Source organism: Ctenopharyngodon idella, chromosome 16 (genome assembly GCF_019924925.1).
Source record: "Ctenopharyngodon idella isolate HZGC_01 chromosome 16, HZGC01, whole genome shotgun sequence".
Lineage (NCBI taxonomy): Eukaryota > Metazoa > Chordata > Actinopteri > Cypriniformes > Xenocyprididae > Ctenopharyngodon > Ctenopharyngodon idella.
This window is the reverse complement of record NC_067235.1, coordinates 24,373,286-24,394,285: the sequence shown is the minus strand read 5'-3', so window position 1 is coordinate 24,394,285 and position 21,000 is coordinate 24,373,286. Positions and strand designations below refer to the sequence as shown.

The 21,000-nt window shown below is 35.7% G+C and overlaps 1 protein-coding gene across 4 annotated transcripts in view; it reads left to right on the top strand.

Moving 5' to 3' along the window:
* Positions 1–64: 64 nt before the first annotated feature.
* invs (inversin) overlaps positions 65–21,000 on the top strand; it is a 40,778-nt gene continuing 19,842 nt past the window's right edge. The window contains exons 1-9 of one of the 4 annotated variants that reach the window (XM_051866143.1): positions 65–249; positions 1,383–1,474; positions 9,459–9,543; positions 11,244–11,410; positions 14,017–14,190; positions 18,759–18,926; positions 19,014–19,194; positions 19,312–19,421; positions 20,723–20,894. In XM_051866143.1, coding sequence (XP_051722103.1) covers positions 1,472–1,474; positions 9,459–9,543; positions 11,244–11,410; positions 14,017–14,190; positions 18,759–18,926; positions 19,014–19,194; positions 19,312–19,421; positions 20,723–20,894 — 1,060 coding nt within the window. In that variant the 5' untranslated portion in view covers positions 65–249; positions 1,383–1,471. The remainder of the gene's footprint in view (positions 250–1,382; positions 1,475–9,458; positions 9,544–11,243; positions 11,411–14,016; positions 14,191–18,758; positions 18,927–19,013; positions 19,195–19,311; positions 19,422–20,722; positions 20,895–21,000) is intronic. The other 3 variants (XM_051866142.1, XM_051866140.1, XM_051866139.1) reach the window with 3 other exon arrangements.

Genomic DNA, 21,000 nt, shown 5'->3' with positions numbered 1-21,000 from the left:
CAAAAACTACAATCCCAGTTTGGAACGTGTGGGGGAGAATGTGATCCTTGGTATTTGTAGTTTTATTTACATACGTGCCCAGATGTGTTTGCGGTCTTAAGAGTTTTTGGAGTATCATTTTAACCACAGCGGGGCTGTAGTCCCCAAAATTACGAAAACAGCGAAAACACGGCAATGCATTGAAAACGCTTGTGATGTTTAAAGTCAGAGATGGAAATATGAGATTAATTGTGTTTCACCTTGAATGTGGTAAGTTGCATCATCGTTTCCCAACTGTATAACGGGATTTTTGAATATTTAGCAATCAAGCTACATGCGAACACATCCAAAAGCGGGATTAATAAATGATTAAAAAATCATTGACACCGTCATTTGTTGTCGTTGAAGTATTACAGCAGTTATGTAACTATGTTTGCATTTGTTAAAAGTATTGTTTAATTATTTGCAGCTTAGACACAAAGTTCATGAAGATGTCACTGAACTCTGCAGCTGATTCATAAACATGACTTTGTTTTAGTGATTTATCTACCAATCCAAACCCACCACGTACAACCTAAATAAACAAACTGTCAAGTGTCAACACTGTTATTCAGACACAGTGTACATTAGTTTGAAAAAAAAAAAAAAAAAGTATATGAGCTTGTGAAATCCTGGAAAATGGTTTCCTATAATTGTACAACTTTTGATTCTGGCTGTTTTATATATACAAATGAAAGAAAAATCATAAATATGATCTCTGTCATATGAATCGTTTCTTTAAAGTAAATAACTTAATAATGTCTCATTTAGAGTATCATAAGAATTCTCAACAATGTCAATGTCTCGAATTGTGCTCAGATTTGCCAAGGTACTAAAAGCCTGAGATATCAATATGTACTAAAACAAATGAAAAAATTAATTATTAGAGCAGCATAATCCAGATTAAGCATCATAATATTACTTTATTTCAGCAATTGACTCATTTTTTGCCTGTAATTATTTCTTCTAAGGAATTTTTAAGGGATATCTGAGACAAAGTTGAATGAAACACAACTAAGAACAATGAGTAACGCAGTTTTCCTCTTGGTATTGTTTACATTTTATACATCTTTTGTTTTGCAGTTATTTTACAGCATACACTTCAAACACATTCAGTTCATTGATTGTGTGCTTTAACAGACTAACTGGTTGTTTCAATAAAAATAAAAACAGATGTAAGTTCTAGTTAAAAAAAGTCAAAGTAGACTATAGTTTCTTGCAAGACTCCAATGTTGTTCGACCGTTTTTTGTCAGCACACTCTAGTAAGTCGGCCTTGGCATTGAGCACTGGTAATGTTTGGCACAGTAGGTCAGAGCAGGTGGTTTGTGCTCTGTGTGTGAGTGATCCGCTCTCTCTCCTGCAGAACACTAGATCAGAGCTGCCAGGGGGACCTGCGGCTTCACTTAGCTGGGTAACATCTGCTAAGGCCTCCCCTGCCTCCTGGACATCATCATGGTAAGAGTGAGAAACCAAGAGATGCTGAGATTTAGAAGAGATTATTGACATAACAGTAGTTTTATGTTAATTTTATTACAAAGTAACTGTACTGAGAGTATAAAAAGCTTGCATATTACAGACACATTAATGTCTTTACAGATTTCCACCACACTTCTTCTGTTATATCAAAGAGTTATAAATGACTCTCTTTAAATATTTTGTCACATTAACAAGATGCATTTCACAGAGTTAAATAGCAGGTGTGAATGTAGAATGCAATTAAAAAGCTGTTAATTATACACTTATACCAGAGCCAGAAGATTTCAGCTTTTGGCTAATTTCACTTATAAGCTATAATTTGTAATTTGGGTATTCTAATTCAGGTTGCACTTTTTTTTTACAGTATGTGTACTTACGGTGTACTTTCAGTGTACTTATTCAAGAATATACAGGTAATATAAGGTAACTACATGGGTTAAGGTTAGGTTTAGGGGTAGGTTCATGGTTATTACCTAGTTATAACCCTGTTATTGTAATTGGTAAGTACATAGTTTGTACATGTGGAACAGGATTGTACAATAAAGTGCTACCCTAATTCTAAATCAGATTCATATTATCTTCACATAAGTTATTAAATATTTAAAATATTTATTATTTATATACTTATTAAATATTTAAATTTTAAATATACATATTTTTATTGTGATTAACGTCCAATATGTGCTTAGTTTATGTATATATGTGTATGTATGTATATATGTGCAAATGTCTTAGGCCACCATTAGATGTTGTTTTAGCAATGATATAATGACCATATATAATTATTTCTCAGTCTCTTTATTAGAATATAACCAGAAAATACAGAAAATTTGAAAACAGAAAAGAAAAAAAAAATGCTTTTATAGGCTAAAGTGGCAAGTATTTAGTGACCTCCCCTTACACTTAGCAGGATAGCTGCAATAGCAGGAACCTGGCTCTCTTAAACCTAAATGGAATGGAAAAGGACTGGAAGGCCAAGAAAACTTTCAAAATCTGATGAAAAGTTTCTCAGAGTTTCTTCTTTGAGAAACTGGAAGAAGTCCAGGAGGTCACACACTAAATACTGATTTTTGCTTAAAGAAGCCATATTGTTCAGGTGTTTTTTTACATTTTGTGTACATATTTCCTTTATTTTCCGTTTGTATCATAATAAAGAGACTGAAAAATAAATATGATTGCTAAAACAACAAAGCTGGTGGTGGCCTAGGACTTTTGCACAGTATATATACCACTTGGCCAAAAATGTCTTACACACAATTTGGCACAATTTGGTATGTTTCATTGCGTCGTGACAATATGATACAATTGAAATGTGGAATGCCCACTTTAGTTTGACCCTTGTGTCCCTTTAGCCTCAGCGTGTACAGTATGAATGAAAACAATCCATTCAGTGGCCTCCATGTTGAATGTGACTCTTATATTAATATTTAATGAAGTGAAGGGTAAGTGAATGTTTCTGAGGGAAGCTTGGCTCTCTCCAGGGTTAAGTGAGCTGTTAATAATTGATGATGTGCTGATTTTTATGGTTCTTTGAGCGTGTTAATAGAATAATGTACTTACTGACTGCACCAATAGAATAATGCAGTTAACGTGTGTGTTTTGAGAATAATGCAATTAGCATGTGTTCAAGGGGTCATTGCTGAGGGAGAGAGCAGGCAGATACACACATCTACATGATCTGTGAGTGAACACAGTATGTGTCGGTCATTGCTTTCTAACCTTATAAACACCCAACTGATTCAAATCTTGTTTCATCTTTTTCATTTCCGCTGTCTCTCTCTCTTCTTCTCTTTTCCATCTCTCTCGCTCCTTCTCATTGATTTTCTGTTTGTTTTTCAATCACATTATTTCCCGCGCACAGCGGTGTAGCCAGCGGCTAAATGGCCCCTCTCCTACTAATTGGACGTTTAATTAGATCACAGATTTGGCCCAATTAGTCGCTGTAGGGAGGATAGGGGATAGCCTGGGGGGCTCTGTGTGTCTTTGGGTGCGTGTTTATGTGAGTAGAGAAAGCGAGGAACAGAGATACCGAGAAGGGGGAGCAAGAGAGCGAATGGGAGGGTGGAAGAGAGATATCTCTCTCTAGGCTGCCTCATTAGAGATGTCAGAAAGGGTCTGCCATGATACTTCCCCCCTCACTATGAGTCCGGCCCCAAGAGACCTATCAGAGCAACCCGGCCCAAGTGTGCTCCGGGGACTCAGACCGTGCCGTCTCTCAGTCTCAGGAGCAGCTGCAGTTCAAATCACTGTCGTATTACCTGAGAGAGCCACCACCAGCCTCAGTTTATCGGTGAATGGTGCCATACTTTCATGAAAACATACAGAAAGGGTGTTTCCTTTGAGGTGGCATTGAAATTTTGAACTAAAATTTCAGTATAAAATATGATATCAAATAGGCAGCATATGTTTTACCTCCCATCAGCTCATTGTGGTCTCTGAGCTGATGGTCCTAAAGCATGGCGTGAGTGTTAGAGAGTGCCTCTACATCAATGTGATTGGCTGATTAAGCTGTCAACAAGATAATGGCTGCCAATCATGTTCACAACTGGCCTGAATGGGTCGAACTGGTAAAAATGCATACTAGTTGGACTCATTCAGGCCATCTTCGTCGAGAAATTAAAGCACGTTTGTTGGCTAGTGGTCCTAAAATAGGTGACTATTAAGAATTAAAAAAGGTTTTATATAGCAATGTTTTGATAGCAGTAGTGAACAAGGCCGTAACCATGTCTTGAACATCTTTTTGTTAACCGTGTCAAAGGTTCCGGGTTGTAATCCGCCCTGGTATAGGTTTTTTTTCCTCATTAAAATCTAAGATGTTCATCAATTATTGTATATTAAGAGCAGGGACATGTTTGTGTGCATTTTGTTTTGTGATTTCACTGGAAAGACAGTTTTGCCATTTTTAATTTTTGGGGGGGACTTGTCCCCCTCAGTGTCTGTGGTGGTTATGGCCCTAATAGTGAATAAAAGGTGCTATGTGTTTGTTATTATGTGTGTGTTCTCTAATGCACTCATGATATCTTTCTACCACTTATTGTCTTTGATTGTGTGTATTTTGTTTGTTATACGTTTTAGATGTCACACATGTTTGACAGTGTGTATTGCTTAACTGTTTAATAGCACTTATGTTTTTCACTTGTTGTGACTGACACTTTTGGAACTACATAATTGCATTACTTTGCCCATTGGAAGGCACACCTTCTTCACCAGAGGGACTCATTTGTTGCTCTGCATTATGGGAGACCATGGCTAATGAGGCACAAGGTGATCATGTCAGTCAAGACACACTATGGATGGCATCCACAGGGATGCTTGCATGCATCCACAGCATGGAGCCCTTTCTCCTTGGAGAAAGTATGGAGGATTTGCCCTCTGGGCATTAGATGAAAGAACCGGTGTCTCTCAGTGAGATACTTAAAGGAGATTTGAATAAAAGCACTGTTTTTGGAAAGGGAGAGGTTGATGTGAATCATACAGATCTGATATTGCAATGCCAGGCACTGCTTTACTGACAAATGTGCACACAGCTCAACTTCTGACCCTGTGGTTTGTTCTTCATTATTCTTTCTTTTTTTTCTCTTTCTGTCTCTCTTTCTCCCTAAATCCTGACTCAGCTGGTTGTTCAATAAGATGCTGGTGGGGAGTCATTTGGCTGGGCTAGACAAGCTGGATGCTTGCCCGCACATGCACACACACACACACACACACACACACACACACACACACACACACACACACACACACACACACACACTCACATACACACAAGTTTTCATGTTTTAGGGGGACTTTCCATAGACGTAATGATTTTTATACTGTACAAACTGTATATTCTACTCTGCTACACTAACCCTACCCTAAACCTACCCATCACAGAAAACTTTCTGCATTTTTACATTTTCAAAAAAACATCACTCTGTATGATTTGTAAGCAGTTCTCTTCATGGGGACCAAAAATGTTCCCACAAGGACAAGGATTTCAGATAATGCAATCTTTGTGGGGACATTTTGTCCCCATAATGTGTTTACCAGGACCACACACACACATCCTTGTTTATACTACTTTGTGGGGTCCAAATGACCCCACTAAGATAGTAAGATCTGGAATTTATGATGTTGTGGGGTCTTTCAGTTGGACTAAGACAACATCTTAAAAATCATATATAAGAATGTTTGACAAAATCTTAAAAGTCACTATAGTATGGTCCTTTCCTATACACTATACCTGAGCCTTCCCGTCACAGGAACCTAACGTAATTCTAACATTCTTTTATATATTATACATATAACAATGTTTCAACATTTTAAAAGTGTTAAGTTTCATACATAGTAGTCAGCATTTGAAGTGATCAAAAAAGTTCATCAAAGTTTTCCTAAGGAGAAGGTTTTAGGACAACTTTGATGAAAGGTTTTGATCCACTTTAAATGTTGACTACTGTATGTATATATACAGTCAAACCAAAATTTATTCAGACACCTTGAACATTTCATTCATTATTACAGTTTATTCACTATAGTTATAAAATATGACAAGAACTCAGAGTTAAACTGTGTCAGAAAACAATCTTAATTATGTCAGATAACACTTAAGCAAAACATGGTCAGGTCAAAGTGTCGGAATAATTATTGGTCCCAATTTTTTCAGTTTTACTGGTAGTCCACTGTATGAAGAATTTTTGGGTATAATATGTCACAGTTTACTTTATTTTGCTATCCTCACTTACATAGATGAACTATAGTGTCCTGCACCCACTAGTAAAAAAAAAAAAAAAAAAAAATTATATATATATATATCTAGTGTCTGAATAATTTTTGGTTTGACTGTATTCATGTATGTATATATACAGTGCTCAGCATAAATGAGTACACCCCCTCTTAAACTTCTGAAAGTCAGCAATTACTCAATTACTTAGAAGACATGTTAGGGTTCTTTAGAGATATAATGTTCCAGCAAGTCTGCTTAATCAATTACCAAAGAAGCATGTCAAAATTCTTCAGAAAAATAAGGTTTTCTTATCAAGGTGTTAAAATGTTGTGTAGCAAAAATACACCCTCCTAAAAGTTACTAAATAAAATAAAAATGTTCTAGTGTAAGTTTAAGGCAATGTTTGATCAACAGGTAAGTATGTTGAACCAAGTAATTTCTTGACAATTAAAAGTGTTATATAGCCCACTGAATCATTCTCAGACTTAATGCTGACAACAATGGAACCACTTGGGAGAGAACTGTCAGGAGACTTATTTCTTAGCACAAAAGAGGACAGTGGTACAAGAGGATTACCAAATCATTGTTTTAAGTGTGAAAATATAGCAAAAGTAACACAGAAATTCAAAAACAATGGACTTGTGACAAGGCCCCTGAAATAATCAGGCCTTCATTTTAAGGTTTCATTTAGTGATGAGGGATTTTTTTTTGCTAGACAAAGAGCAGGAGAAATACCAAGCGAGTGTCTCAGAGCCAGCAAAAGCTATGAAAAGAGTGACTCACATAGTAAGATGCAGCCTGCAGAAATGACATGCATGGTTGTTGTTCTCACTGGAAATACCTACTGTAGCCAAAACACAATAAGGTCAGTTAGCCATTTCTAAAGCCCATATTTACAAAATATAGATTCTGGGAATAAATACTCTGGTCTCATGAGACCAAATCAATCATTTTGGATTTAACAGCATCCAAATGTTATGGTGTTGCTAGAGGAGGAGTACAGTGAGAAGTGCCTGGTTCCCACAGTAAAGTTCAGTGGTAGTAAAGTTCTTATATAGGGATGTATGAGTGCTGAAGGTGTAAGGGAGTTGTGCTTTATCAGTGCTGTCATGAGTTCCCACTCCACTGTGTAATTTAATACACAAACTTGAAACAGAAGATGTTACCCTTTCCTCATTCCCTGCATTGTTGGGCATTTTTTCAACATGATAATGAGGATATGCATTCTCCCAAGGTGAAAAACCTTCTGTGGACATGTATTGCACTCAATCTTAACACTTTTGAGCACCTGTGGGGGATTATGTAGAGACGAGTTGAGCAACACTCCCCATTAAAGATCAGGATATTTAAGGAGCTCATCATCAAGGAGTTAAACAGGACAGCTGTGACAATTTGCCAAGAAGGGTCAGAGCAGTATATTCAAAATTATGGAGGGCATACTAAGTACTAGAATATTATACATTTGTTGAATTAAATCTAGGGTGTACTCATTTCTGCAATCCTTAATTTAAACAAAATTGGCTAATTTACTTATTATATGGCTATTAATGACATATATTTCTCAGTTTTTATTATGTATATGTTTAATACATTTTAGTTTTGCCATCTTTCCATGAATTGTATCAGTGATCATAAAGAAAATACATCTTCTGTATTTGTTCAGAGGGGGTGTACTCATTTATGCTGTGCACTGTGTGTATATATATATATATATATATATATATATATATATATATATATAATGTAATGTAATGTAACCCTGCAAAGTAATAAATACAAGTACGCACACACACACACACACAACATGAAGTGCTCTCATTCTTGTGTACATTTCACGAGTTTCAAAAGGAAGATGTGAAAGTCTAAATAAGTGTTATTTTGTGACTCTATATCACATTTTTTCACTTTTATCTAAAACTTTCTTTTAAATGAATAATTATACACCTTCTCTTCACTTGAGCATTTTTTGTAAGGTATAAAACAGTTAATATGACAGATGCTGTATATTTTTTAATTGTTATTGGTTAAAATGTTATTATTAAGTGAATTACTAGGTAGTTGAAATGATTCACAGATTTCACACTTAAATTTGAAGCTGTGATAATCTACAACAGCAAAGGTTGTTAATTAAATTAGTCTAAAATGAGTATGCACCATTGAAATGAAAATCATTGTAATGCCACTATAATTTACATTAGATTTTCCCTCTCCATTTTTGAAAATTAAAAAAAAATATTAACATGTTGAAAATTACCAGCTTCTTTTCTAATAAGTCTGAATCTCTTTTATTTCGCATTCAAAAGAAAGTCGTTTGATTTGTATGCCAGGCATTGTTGTTATTAAGTCCCAGTGTGTGTGTTTGCATGTATTTGTGCGTCCTAGTCTGGAGGAAATTGAGGAAAGCTTGTGGTCGATATGAGCGAAGCCTCCATAAAAACCTTCTCTCACGGAAAATCACTTCCCACGCGATCACGCAAGCGCACACACTAACGTGCGGTCGGACGCAAACACGCTCGCGAGTACACATACAGATAGAGCTCTTCCTTCACCCGCACACCTTTCTCAAAGGCATCCCCCTGCTGTCTTTTTTCCACATTGTGATTCCAAAAGCAGACTGTGTGTGTGCATGTTTTTTGTGATGTCTGATTTCCTTCGTTTAAGTACACAGAGTCATATAAAGCTGAATTATAGTGTATCGGAGAGCATTTAAAGGCTTTAATCAGAACATACACACACAAACACACATGCTACTGAAGTAGTTGTAACTCTTAGTAGTTTTATGAGTCTGCATTAACTAACCCCAATTACCCTCTCATGAGGTGCGTGAGAACAGAGCGGCTAATTAGTTGTGTGTGTGCGAGACGAGAAAGAATGGCAAAGAAAAGGGGATTGTATGAATGGGTTATAGTGCTCAGTGAAAAAGTTATTTCTGCGGTCATAAACACGCTTCACACACATTTAGTTTGGATTTGTGTACGTAATTGATTTTTTTTAGTCTCTTGCAATATTGATGAGCATGAATAAGAGATGAGTTGGGCAGGGTGTGTCCCAGTGGGGGATTTGCCCCCTCCCTGTTACTTCCTGTCTGAGGATTACCCAGCATTCCGGCTGAACCACTGCGAGTGGATGTAATGTTGGTTTGGTCACCATTCAAAGGTTGATTCATAAAAAGTTAGTTTAGATTCTAGCCCTGTAATCTTGATGTTTGGCTCCTGAGTGAACATATTGCATGACCGCTGATGTGTGTTTGTGCACCAGGCGATGCTGCTCCCCCAGAATCCATCTCAGGTGCACGCTGCCGCTGTGAATGGAGACAAGAACACCTTACAGAGACTGATTACAGGTATCACACATATACAGTCAAACCAACCTTGAACATTTCATTCATTAATACAGTTTATTCACTATAGTTTAAAAAAAATGGTAATAAAATATGAGAAGATCTCAGAGTTAAACTGTGTCAGAAAAAAATAATCTTAATTATGTCAGATAACACTTAAGCAAACCATGGTTAGGTCAAAGTGTCTGAATAATTTTTGGTTCCAAATTTACATTAACTTTACTGGTAGTCCACTGTATGAAGAATTTTTGGGTATAATATGCCACTGTTTACTTTATTTTGCTATCCTCACTTACATAAATGAACTATAGTGTCCTGCACCCACTAGTAAAAATATATCAAAAATATCAAAAATGTTTTCATAATACTCTGTGCTGTTCACTTTTTCTATGTAAGCCTGTACGATGTATCTTAAAAATACACTACCATTCAAAAGTTTTTTAAACATTTTCGAAAGAAGTCTTTTATGCTCAGCAATGCTGCTTTATTTGATCAAAAATACAGTGAAATATCATTACAATTTAAAATAGCTGTTTTATTTAATATATTTTAAAATGTCATTTATTCATGTAAGGCAAATCTTTAGTGCCACATGATCATTCAGAAATCATTCTAATATGCTGATTTGCTGCTCAAGAAACAGTTTTTATTATTATTATCAATGTTGAAAACAGCTGTGTTTAATATTTTTGTGGAAATTCTGATCATTTTTCAGCATACTTTTAAACAATATTCACAAGAACAGCATTTATATGAAATAGAATTTTTTTTTGTTTCAGTGTAAAAGTCTTGACTGTCACTTTTGTCAATTTAAGTTATAAGTATTAAGTTATGAAAAAAATGTAAAAATTACTTAATGCTTTAAATGGTATTTTATATATATATATATATATATATATATATATATATATATACACACACTTTTTCATCCTTTTGACAATAATCAGTATTCACTTTGAAATAGCTTAAAATTCATTTTTTTTTTAAAACAGTAACCAGTTGTTACAAAGTACATTCAAAATGTTTAATATGAGAATTAAAATACAGTAAATAAGTAAAATTTAGTTAAATAAAACAAAATCTAAATTAAATTAACAATAATGTTTAATAATTTTCATACTTTTGAGGAATGTACTGAATTCAATGAGGAACATATTTCTTGATCATTGTAGTACATTCTTTAGTATAAATATATTGTCTGATATTACATCTGCCATGTTGCATTGTTCTGACTTGTATGTTTTTTTGTTTGTTTGTTTGTTTTTTAACCTATGATGTATTAATAACAACCATGTAGATAATTTATTCTGGGTACCAACAAGTACCATTTAGCAATATATGGAAGAACTTTCTGTAAAAAATCCTGCTCTGCTCAAAGTTCTCATATTTTTAAATTTAACTCCCATGGCCTTATGGGATAGTGTCTACTGGTTCACACTTCAAACTCCTAAAAGATGCGGTATGTTAACAAGGTAGTGTAAATGTTGACGTTCATTAGTAAGCTTAGTAACCACACCAAAATTCCATTAAAGTCATTGCGATATTGTTTGGTTTTATATCGCCAGCAAAATCGTCATAAGTCTACTGTGAATATTCAATACATCACTCACTGTTTAATATATTGCTACCTATTTCATTTTATATTAAGCATGGATTCCAATAACAGTTTACTTTTTATGTGTATGTGTGCTTTGTGTTCACAGCAGAGTCTCGTCTGCGGGACAGCGGGGATCAGTTCGGCCGGACTCCTCTGATGTATTGTGTGTTGGCTGACCGCTTGGACTGTGCAGAGGTGCTGCTTAAGGCCGGCGCAGCCGTCAACAAGACTGACCACAGTCAGAGGACTGCACTGCACCTCGCAGCACAGAAGGTGACACACACACACACACACACACACACACACACAGCCGTCTGTCTCTGAGCTGACCCTGTTTTTGATAGACACTTACAAATTTGGTGTTGTTAGGGTTTACTGCCCTCTAGTGTTTGTGATGTTGACACATTTCTCTCTGAGATTTAAATATGAGAGCGCTTGCATGTGTCTTATGGTATTTTGACTTAATAAACAGGATGGTTTGAATGAGACAAGAGAAGAGGATTGGATAGGAGAGGAAAGGAGAAGAGTGTGAGGAGAGGAAGACAGGGAGGGATGGGATTGATGGGTAACACTCTGACATCTAGATCAATAAGAGCTGTAGCTCAGGGATTAACACTCTAATTGGGCTGGGAATAGAGACTGAGAACCCTGACACACACACACGAGGGCTCTCCCCGGAATGTTTTACACGGGAGCTAAGGAGGCCTGTGAGGATACTTGATGAGAGGGGAGGGCCGTTCACACTCAGACACATTCAGACCCTTTAGATAGATAAACAGCCTTCTCTATCCCAAACGCAGCCCAAGAATAAATGTCCCTGGGTGACACTAAGCAGTGTTTTTTGACTCCATTTAGATATTTTGCAGGCTTTTTGGATTTATCATTTTAGTAAAATGCAGATAAAATATATGGTGAATTAACAATTCAGTCTAATGACTTAAAGAAATAGTTCACCCAAAAAATGTGTTCACCCTCAAGCCATCCTAGGTGTATATGGCTTTCTTCTTTCAGCCGAACACAAAATTATATGAATGTCTGGATGAATTGTTCACAAAAAGATCAATAACATGCATTTAGAAAGTAGTTAGGGTGCATTTTTGAAGGTGAAATATGTCATTTCTAGAGACACCAAATTAAAATGCAGAAATAATCACTATTTTTTAAACAGGTTTTTTTTTTTTTTCCAAATACCCCCCTGTCTGCCATTGGACGGATAAAAAGATAGTCCCACCCAAACTCATGCCAGTGTTGATGTGTCAGGCTGGTTGGTATGTTTTGGTCACCCCACAGTTTTTTTTGTTTTTTACCCTTCTGGGGGAAATCAACTTACAAATACCTTTGATTATAAAGTACAGTCATCAGTGTCACATGATCCTTCAGAAATCATTGTAATATGCTGATAACCATTGTGCTGTTTAAAATTTTTGTAGAGATACAGTTTTTTCATTCTATTTTAGGACTTTTTAGGGAAATTAACTTACAAAGAGCTGTCTTTATATATCCCAGATAAGAGAAAGTATTATACATAGAAAAAAAATGACCTTTAAAGCGTATGGTTTCACATTTTAATCTACCTGAACTGAAATCATAATTATAGAAGATAGTTTAGATAGGATTAGTTCATTTCAGAATTAAAAATTTCCTGATAATTTACTCACCCCCATGTCATCCAAGATGGTCATGTTTCTTTCTTCAGTCGAAAAGAAATTAAAGTTTTTGAGGAAAACATTCCAGGTTTTTTCTCCATATAGTGGACTTCACTGGGGTACAACGGGTTGAAGGTCCAAATTGCAGCTTCAGTCCAGCTTAAAAGGGCTCTACATGATCCCAGCCGAGGAATGAGGGTCTTGTCTAGTGAAACAATCTGTCATTTTAAAAAAAAATAAAAATCTATATACTTTTTAACCACAAATACTCGTTTTGCACTAGCTCAGCGATGCGCCAAGCATTACATAATCACGTTAGAAAGGTCACGCGTGATGTAGGCGGAAGTACCAATCCAGTGTCTACAAAGTGAATGTGTATAGACTAAGTCAGACGCCCTTTACAAAAAAGGTAAAACAATGATGTCAGACGATTTTGAAGTTGGAAGAGAAAATTAGATGGAGTTTTTCGCCCTACCGCGGTACTTCCACCTACGTCACGTGTGACCTTTCTAATGTGACTACGTAATGCGTGGCGCATCGCAGTGCTAGTGCAAGATGAGCATTTGTGGTTAAAAAGTATATACATTTTTATTTTTTTTTAGAAAATGACCATTCCGCTAGATAAGACCCTTATTCCTCGGCTGGGATCGTGTAGAGCGCTTTGAAGCTGCACTAAAACTGCATTTTGGACCTTCCATCCATTGAATCCCATTGAAGTCCACTATATGGAGAAAAATCCTGGAATGTTTTCCTCAAAACCCTTAATTTTTCAACTGAAGAAAAAAAAGACATAAACATCTTGGATGACAGGGGGGTGAGTAAATTATCAGGAAATTTTAATTCTGAAGTGAACTAATCCTTTAAACTTGCATCGTGCGTCGGCAGCACCATAGCAAAAAATAAAATGATATTTTAAATAGTTGTTTACAGGTGTTGTTCAGTTCATGAATAAGTGACTCTTATGAGCCGGTTCTTTTAATGGATCAGTCAAATAGACCTTAAGAATTACTGGCTTGAATCAGTCTTAACAAACTTCACATGCTCTAATGACTTGGCCACAGCTCTGACTGAATAATAGTTAAATTAACATAAACATTTAGAGTAAATGTAGTGTTATTCCTGCTCTTCATTAGGTTGTTGTGATCCTCCAATCATTACAAACAGACAAATTATTTCTGCAATTAAAGTTAAAAGTTGTTGATTATGTTTTTTGCATGCATACATGCTTTTCAGGGCAACGTGCGTTTCATGAAACTCCTCCTGTCGCGCCATGCCGATTGGCGTTTGAAGGATCTGGAGGAAATGACTCCACTGCACCTGGCAACCCGTCATTCGAGCTCCAAACCTCTGTCTTTGCTCCTCAAGCACATGGCACCTGGTGAGGTGGACACACAGGACAGGAATAAGGTACCGAACAGTACACACAGATACAGACACTACACATGCTCACTCACACACTCAGCGGCTCGTATACTTATGGCTCGGGTGGGGATCAGGGGTGAATGTGAGGTTAGGTGGTGTGTGTATGTGTGCGTGTGTGTTTGTGGTTGTATATATGCTGTAAAGCAGCAGGGGAGCTGTGCACCCTCTGATGTTTCTCTGGAGGATATGAGCTCTGTTTAAATTGTCTAATAAAAGATATTTTCTCAGAGCTGCTGCGAGAGCTTGCCAGGCGCCTACAAGGCTCAGGATCTCATCGCAATGTTAACCTTATGTGTGTGTGGAGTGACAGTCACACGCGCTCCATGCCAAAGACGTCTTCCACGGATCGCAGAGAGAATACACACCAACCCAAATTCACAACAAAGATGATATGTATGGATTTTTATAAAAAAAAAAATAAAGCAGATAATTGTGAGATAAATCTTAAAATAACAAATAAAGTCATATTGTGTGATAAAAGAAATAAAATTGCAAAGCCACAGTTACAGAAAAACAAAGTCACATTTACAAGAAATAGTTGCAATTATGAGAAGTAAAGTTTGGGGTTGGAAAAAAAAAATTGTGTTTTTGAAATACAGTAAAAATAGTAAAATTGGACAGTATACAATTTCAGCAGCCATTTCTCCAGATTTCAGTGTCACATGATCCTCCAGAAAACATTCTAATATATTTGGTAAACATTTCTTCTTATTTTCAATGTTGGAAACAGTTGCTTAATATTTTTGTGGAAACTGATACATTTTTACTGGATTGCTTGACTAGATGACTAGAAAGTTATAAAAAACATTTATTTGAAATATCTTTTCTAACATATCATTGTACATGTCTATGTCTTTACAGTCAATAAATAATTAGAAAATATAGCTGCAGGCAGCAATTATCAGGGTTCAAGCACTTTAAGGCTTTAAGCACATAAAAAGGTATTATATTTTATTTAGCAAGCATATAAGCACTTAGATCATAGATGGAAAAGACTATTTACAGCCAATACAGGCAATTTACTAAGGAAAAATATGTTTTTTGAAGTTTTTTTTTGACAGTTATAGCGCCACCTATTGCCTGATCTCCACCTCTTTTTTTAGGTGTCCTCAGAGTGTGCCCATACATATGTATGTCAAATTTGGTGAAAAAAATCTCATTTTGTTTTGAAGTTATAGACAATTCTATATATGAGAGCGTAAAAAATGACCAATGAGCGACATCGATTGGATTTTTTTTGCCACTTCCTATCAGAATTTTGACATTTGGCATTAGCATGTAGTTAACGAACTATGGTTCCGTATTTACCACGGTGGTTCCGTCTCGATTGGACTAATGGTTTCAAAGATATTCGCAAAAGTTTTTTTAAGCGCTAAATCACAACGTTGCATAAACCATAAGGCAAAACCTGGCATGTTTGGTATCACTGGACTCTGCAAGGATTCAGGAGTCTAAGGAGGTACTCCCGTGAAAATAAGTCGACCACACCCAAAGCTATAAGCATTTGAAAATTTAATTTTACCACTAGATGGCACTGGTTCGAAACTTCTCAGGCTCCTTCAGGGCATCGTGCAGATGACCCATACGGAGTTTCGTTCCGATCGGCCTCCGTTAACCTTGTCTAATAGGTACTTAAATTTAATTGGCCGATGGCGGCCATGTTTTTCAAGATACGCCAATGTCCTCGTAAACAATCATGGCACCTTGGACTAAGACACTGCATGCCGAGTTTCAAGACGATCGGACTAACGGTTGCGTAGTTATAGCTGTTTTCATGTTTTTTTTTTTGTGTTGTGTCCATTCGCCACGTTTTTTTTTTTTACTGTGACCAAAGATTGAGCTCATACACGTGTATCAAGTTTGGTGAAAATATCTCATTTCGTTCAAGAGTTATAGCCATTTTAGTAAAAGTGGCTCCGCCCACTTCAAACATTTTGGGAGCCCTTAGGGACCGTGAATTGGAATGTCAACTTTTTTTTGATAACTATTAACAATCAGACTCCAGAGAATCTCGCTGTACTGGTTTGGTTCCGATCGGGTCAAAAACCGGGGACTAGTTCGCAAAAGTAGGTTTTTGAAAAAATCCAAAATACGGGTTTGATGAACGTTTCATTACTGGTTGGCACTGCTGTTGTACTTTACTAAAATATTTGTAATATTACTCTATGAGCTATAATACCGGTAACAATAAGAGCTACAGTACTATAGTATGGTACTAGAATTAGTAAACACAGGATTTTTAGACTTTTAAATAAGAGGATATATGCTGGTCACCATAGAGCAAAAGGAGAGGTTGGAGAGATGAGTATGTGGGCCCCGTGCTTTCCTGGGAAACACTGCTATCAACTGCTCCAGATTACCAGACCACATGCAGCTTTATTCACTTTGGCTCCAATTACTGTAAACATTCACCCCAGTTTACTTTCCGATGATCTACGCACATACAGTGACTCTTTAGATACGCCGTCATTTAAAATCTCATTCCACAGACAAACTGCTCAAAGCTACCAGGGTTATTAAGGCTCCTGTTTTAAATCATTATTCTGTGTGTGTGTGTGTGTGTATGGTTGTGATTACGCTAACATGAGTGTGTGCGCGTGTGTGCGCACTGTGGTTGTATCAGTGCTCCCATTGAGTCACATAAGGGAGTTTTGTTTGCAGGCCTTTATCCGTCTGTTGGTTTTATAATAATTTGATAAGCAGAATCGTGATTTCTCGTGATGAGACTTGTTCTGTGGCCAGATGCAGAAAATAGCTCATCTAGTGCGTCTTCAGTCTTCACTTTCCACATTGGCTGTTTGTAAGTTGCTGGGGAAACTTGAGTGATGGATGATGAGAGAAGAGCTTTTGTGCTTTTGAGGTAAACATTTTCATTTTGGAATCAAACTGCCCAGCAAACTCTCTCTTTATGTCCTGCGAAGGATGTCCTGCTGGTTAAGCTTGTGAAGAAGCTGGAGAGCAGCATCCATTTAAATGTAACCATTTAACCAGAAAATTCATCAAAAGTGATTTACAAATGAGGAAAAGCTCAAGTTATTTAACAGACAGAAGCCAAAAATTTTAGTAATACTGACAAAGATGGATTTTGACCTCTGACTACCATGAGTCTTGAGCTGAGAAGGCCAAATTTGCTTGACACACACAAAAAGGCATTGGAAATATACAACTTTACAATATATAGACAAACAGTGATTTAATGTGCAGAAGCTCAGATTATAACGCAAACCTTGAACAAAGTTTTTAAAGGCACTCGACAATTCACACTTGCAAAATATAAAATTGTAATTATGAGAAAGTTATGTATGTTATGAGTAATGTATAATTGTAAGTTTAAATTCATTTAAATTTTATTCAAGTTAAAGTTGTAATGTGTACTTTTAAGCTTAAATTATACATTTTGACTTAACTTAGTTGAAATGTATAATTCTAAGTTAAAATTTAAATTTTACATTTTACATTTTTTTAACTAAAATATTCAATAATAGAACACACAAGGAAAGAGGTATGTAGAACTGAATATGTAAAATGACAGGCAAGTTCAAAAATTCCAAATTCCAAAATGTCACAGTTGCTACTTGAAATCTCTGAAATTTTACTACTTTTTCAGTTTAATAAAATTCAAAACAATACATTATAACTTTAGGTTGAATCAAATTTTAAATGTACATGTAATTGAATCTAAACTTTATGCATTATAACTGTAAATTAAAATGTAAAATTTAAACTTAAAAGCACTCCAAAAAAACAGCTGTAAAAAACGAATATACTGTAATATACTGTAATATTTGTCATTTTCGAGAAAGTAACCTATAGGATACTTTATCGAAAACGCAAATAATATTACCCAGAATGCATTGTAATATACAGAATGCATTGTAACATACCTTAAAAACAATGCATTCTGGGTAATATTTGTCATTTTCGAGAAAGTAGCTTATGGGTTACTTTCTCGAAAACAACAAATAAAATTACCCAGAATGCATTGTTTTTATGGTATATTACTGTTTCAATGGAAAACGGTATTTTTTACAGCTATTTTTTTAGAGTGAACACAGCTTTAAGTTGAATAAAATTCAAAACTTAAATATAAATGAATTTAAACTTAAATGTATACATTAATTATGTTTTCAGCAACTAATAAGAGTGTAGTATCCATGTAGTTAGCATGTATAATTCCGTTCCACATGCGCATGGTTGCCGGATTGCATTGCATGTGATTGCCATTTTCTCCTAAAATCAAAATAAAAAAATCCACATATTCCACATATAGTATTATGGTTAAAGAAGGTCTTGACCCTCAAAGCCTAGAGGGAGATAGCCAACTAGTTTGTTGTGATATGATAAAGAACGAATGCCAGCACTCCTTTATTTGTGTTTTTGGAAAAGCGCCATAATGTTATTTTCTTGATTGCAGTTCATTGACAGCTCGGTAGATCAAATTAAGCCCCAGTTTGCTTGAAGGCCATGAAGCAGCTTTGTAGCCGCAGTGTAACACGAGTGAACAGTAAAACTGGAAATGTAATCTTTGAAATTGAATGTTGTTTGTTCTACAGCAGACAGCACTGCACTGGAGTGCCTTCTACAATCACCCCGAGCATGTTAAGCTGCTGATCAAGCACGATTCAAACATCGGGATTCCAGACAGCGAGGGAAAGATCCCTCTACACTGGGCGGCGCATAACAAACACCCCAATGCCACACGTACAGTGCGCTGTATCCTGGTGAGTACACACTCATAACCTCACTAGTTCTCTTCACACTTAAAGTGTACAATTACAGTATCGTCAGTATGTCCCCCATTTGTGTAGGAAGCTGCTCCCACCGAGTCTCTGTTGAACTGGCAGGACTATGAAGGACGCACTCCTTTGCACTTTGCAGTGGCTGATGGGAATGAAGCAGTGGTTGAGGTCCTGACTTCATACGAGGGTTGCAGTGTGACAGCCTATGACAATCTTTTCAGGACTCCACTGCACTGGGCGGCACTGCTGGGTACACATATTTATACTCATGCATGTGCATAATTTGACTGCTTAAAGTCATTATTTTGTATTTAAATCATTTGCTGTAAGTGTAGGTGTTAACACTGGCTTGTATATGATTGTGTAGGTCATGCAAAGATTGTCCACCTCCTGTTGGAGAGGAACAAGTCTGGGATGATCCCATCAGACAGTCAGGGAGCAACACCTCTGCACTATGGAGCTCAGAGCAACTATGCTGTAAGACATTTTTGAGTGTGTAAAATAACATCTAGTTTGATTGGACCATGAATCTTTTGCTTTTCATTTGTTTTTCATTTGCTTTTAATTTGGCTCCATCAAATCTATTGGAAAAGGTTGTGACTAAACATCAATTTAATAGTTTCATTGATTCGTTTATTCATTCATTCAATCATTCATTCATTCATATATGCACAAACAAATAAATATTTATTCATTCATTCATTTTATAATTTATTTATATATGTATATATACACAAACACATAGAAATATGTTCCTTTATTTGTTTGTTTTATTCATTTATTTATTTACACACATAAAATTATTCCAAATATAAAAATGTTCATTCATTCATTCATTCATTAATTCATTTATTTATTCATTCATACACATACAAATATAAATAAACTTGCTGGATACTTTTTATTGGGCTTATTAACTGTAATTAATGTTCATTTTTTATTTAATTATTCATTCATTTATTTACATATTTATATATACACAAACAAATATAAATATACTTGCCAGATGATTTATTATTGGGATTATTATTAGTCATTTATTTGTTTATTTAATTATTTGTTTATTAATTTATTCATATAATCACATACAAATATAAATATACTTGTCGGATGTTTTTTGTATTGGGATTATTAGTTTTATTTATTTATTTATTTATTTATTTATATACATACAAATATAATTTGGGATTATTAGTAATAAATGTCATTGTTTGATGAACATTGGTGTCTTTTGTGAGATTATGGTTATTGCTGTCATTTTATATAAGCAATATACAGTCAAACCAAAAATTATTGAGACATTTTTGATATTTTTTATATATTTTTACTGGTGGGTGCAGGACACTATAGTTCATTTATGTAAGTGAGGATAGCAAAATAAAGTAAACTGTGACATATTATACCCAAAAATTCTTCATACAGTGGACTACCAGTAAAACTGATAAAAAATTGGAACCAAAAATTATTCAGACACTTTGACCTGACCATGTTTTGCTTCAGTGTTATCTGACATAATTAAGATTAATGTTTTCTGACACAGTTTAACTCTGAGATCATATTTTATTACCATTTTTTAACTGTAGTGAATAAACTGTATTAATGAATGAAATGTTCAAGGTGTCTGAATAAATTTTGGTTTGACTGTATATGTTATATAACCCTAGGGCTAACCCTAACCCTATAAGTTATTTGCTATAACATGTCCTCTCGTATCCTATTGCTTTATTTAATTGGTTCTATGCGATTTAACGTATTTATTGTGTTTTCTGTCTGTTAAGGACACAGTTGCAGTGTTCCTAAAACACCACTCTGTGCGAGATGAGCCCGATCTGGAGGGACGAACAGCCTTCATGTGGGCTGCTGGGAAGGGCAGCGATGATGTCATCAAAATTATGCTGGATCTGAAAAAGGACCTGGACATCAACATGACTGACAAATATGGAGGGACAGGTGTGAGAGAGAATTACACTCACACACACATACACACACAGATAGTCATTTTGAACGCAATTACCCATTCCTGGCCTAAACTGGTTAGTTTCAGCTCAGATCAGTG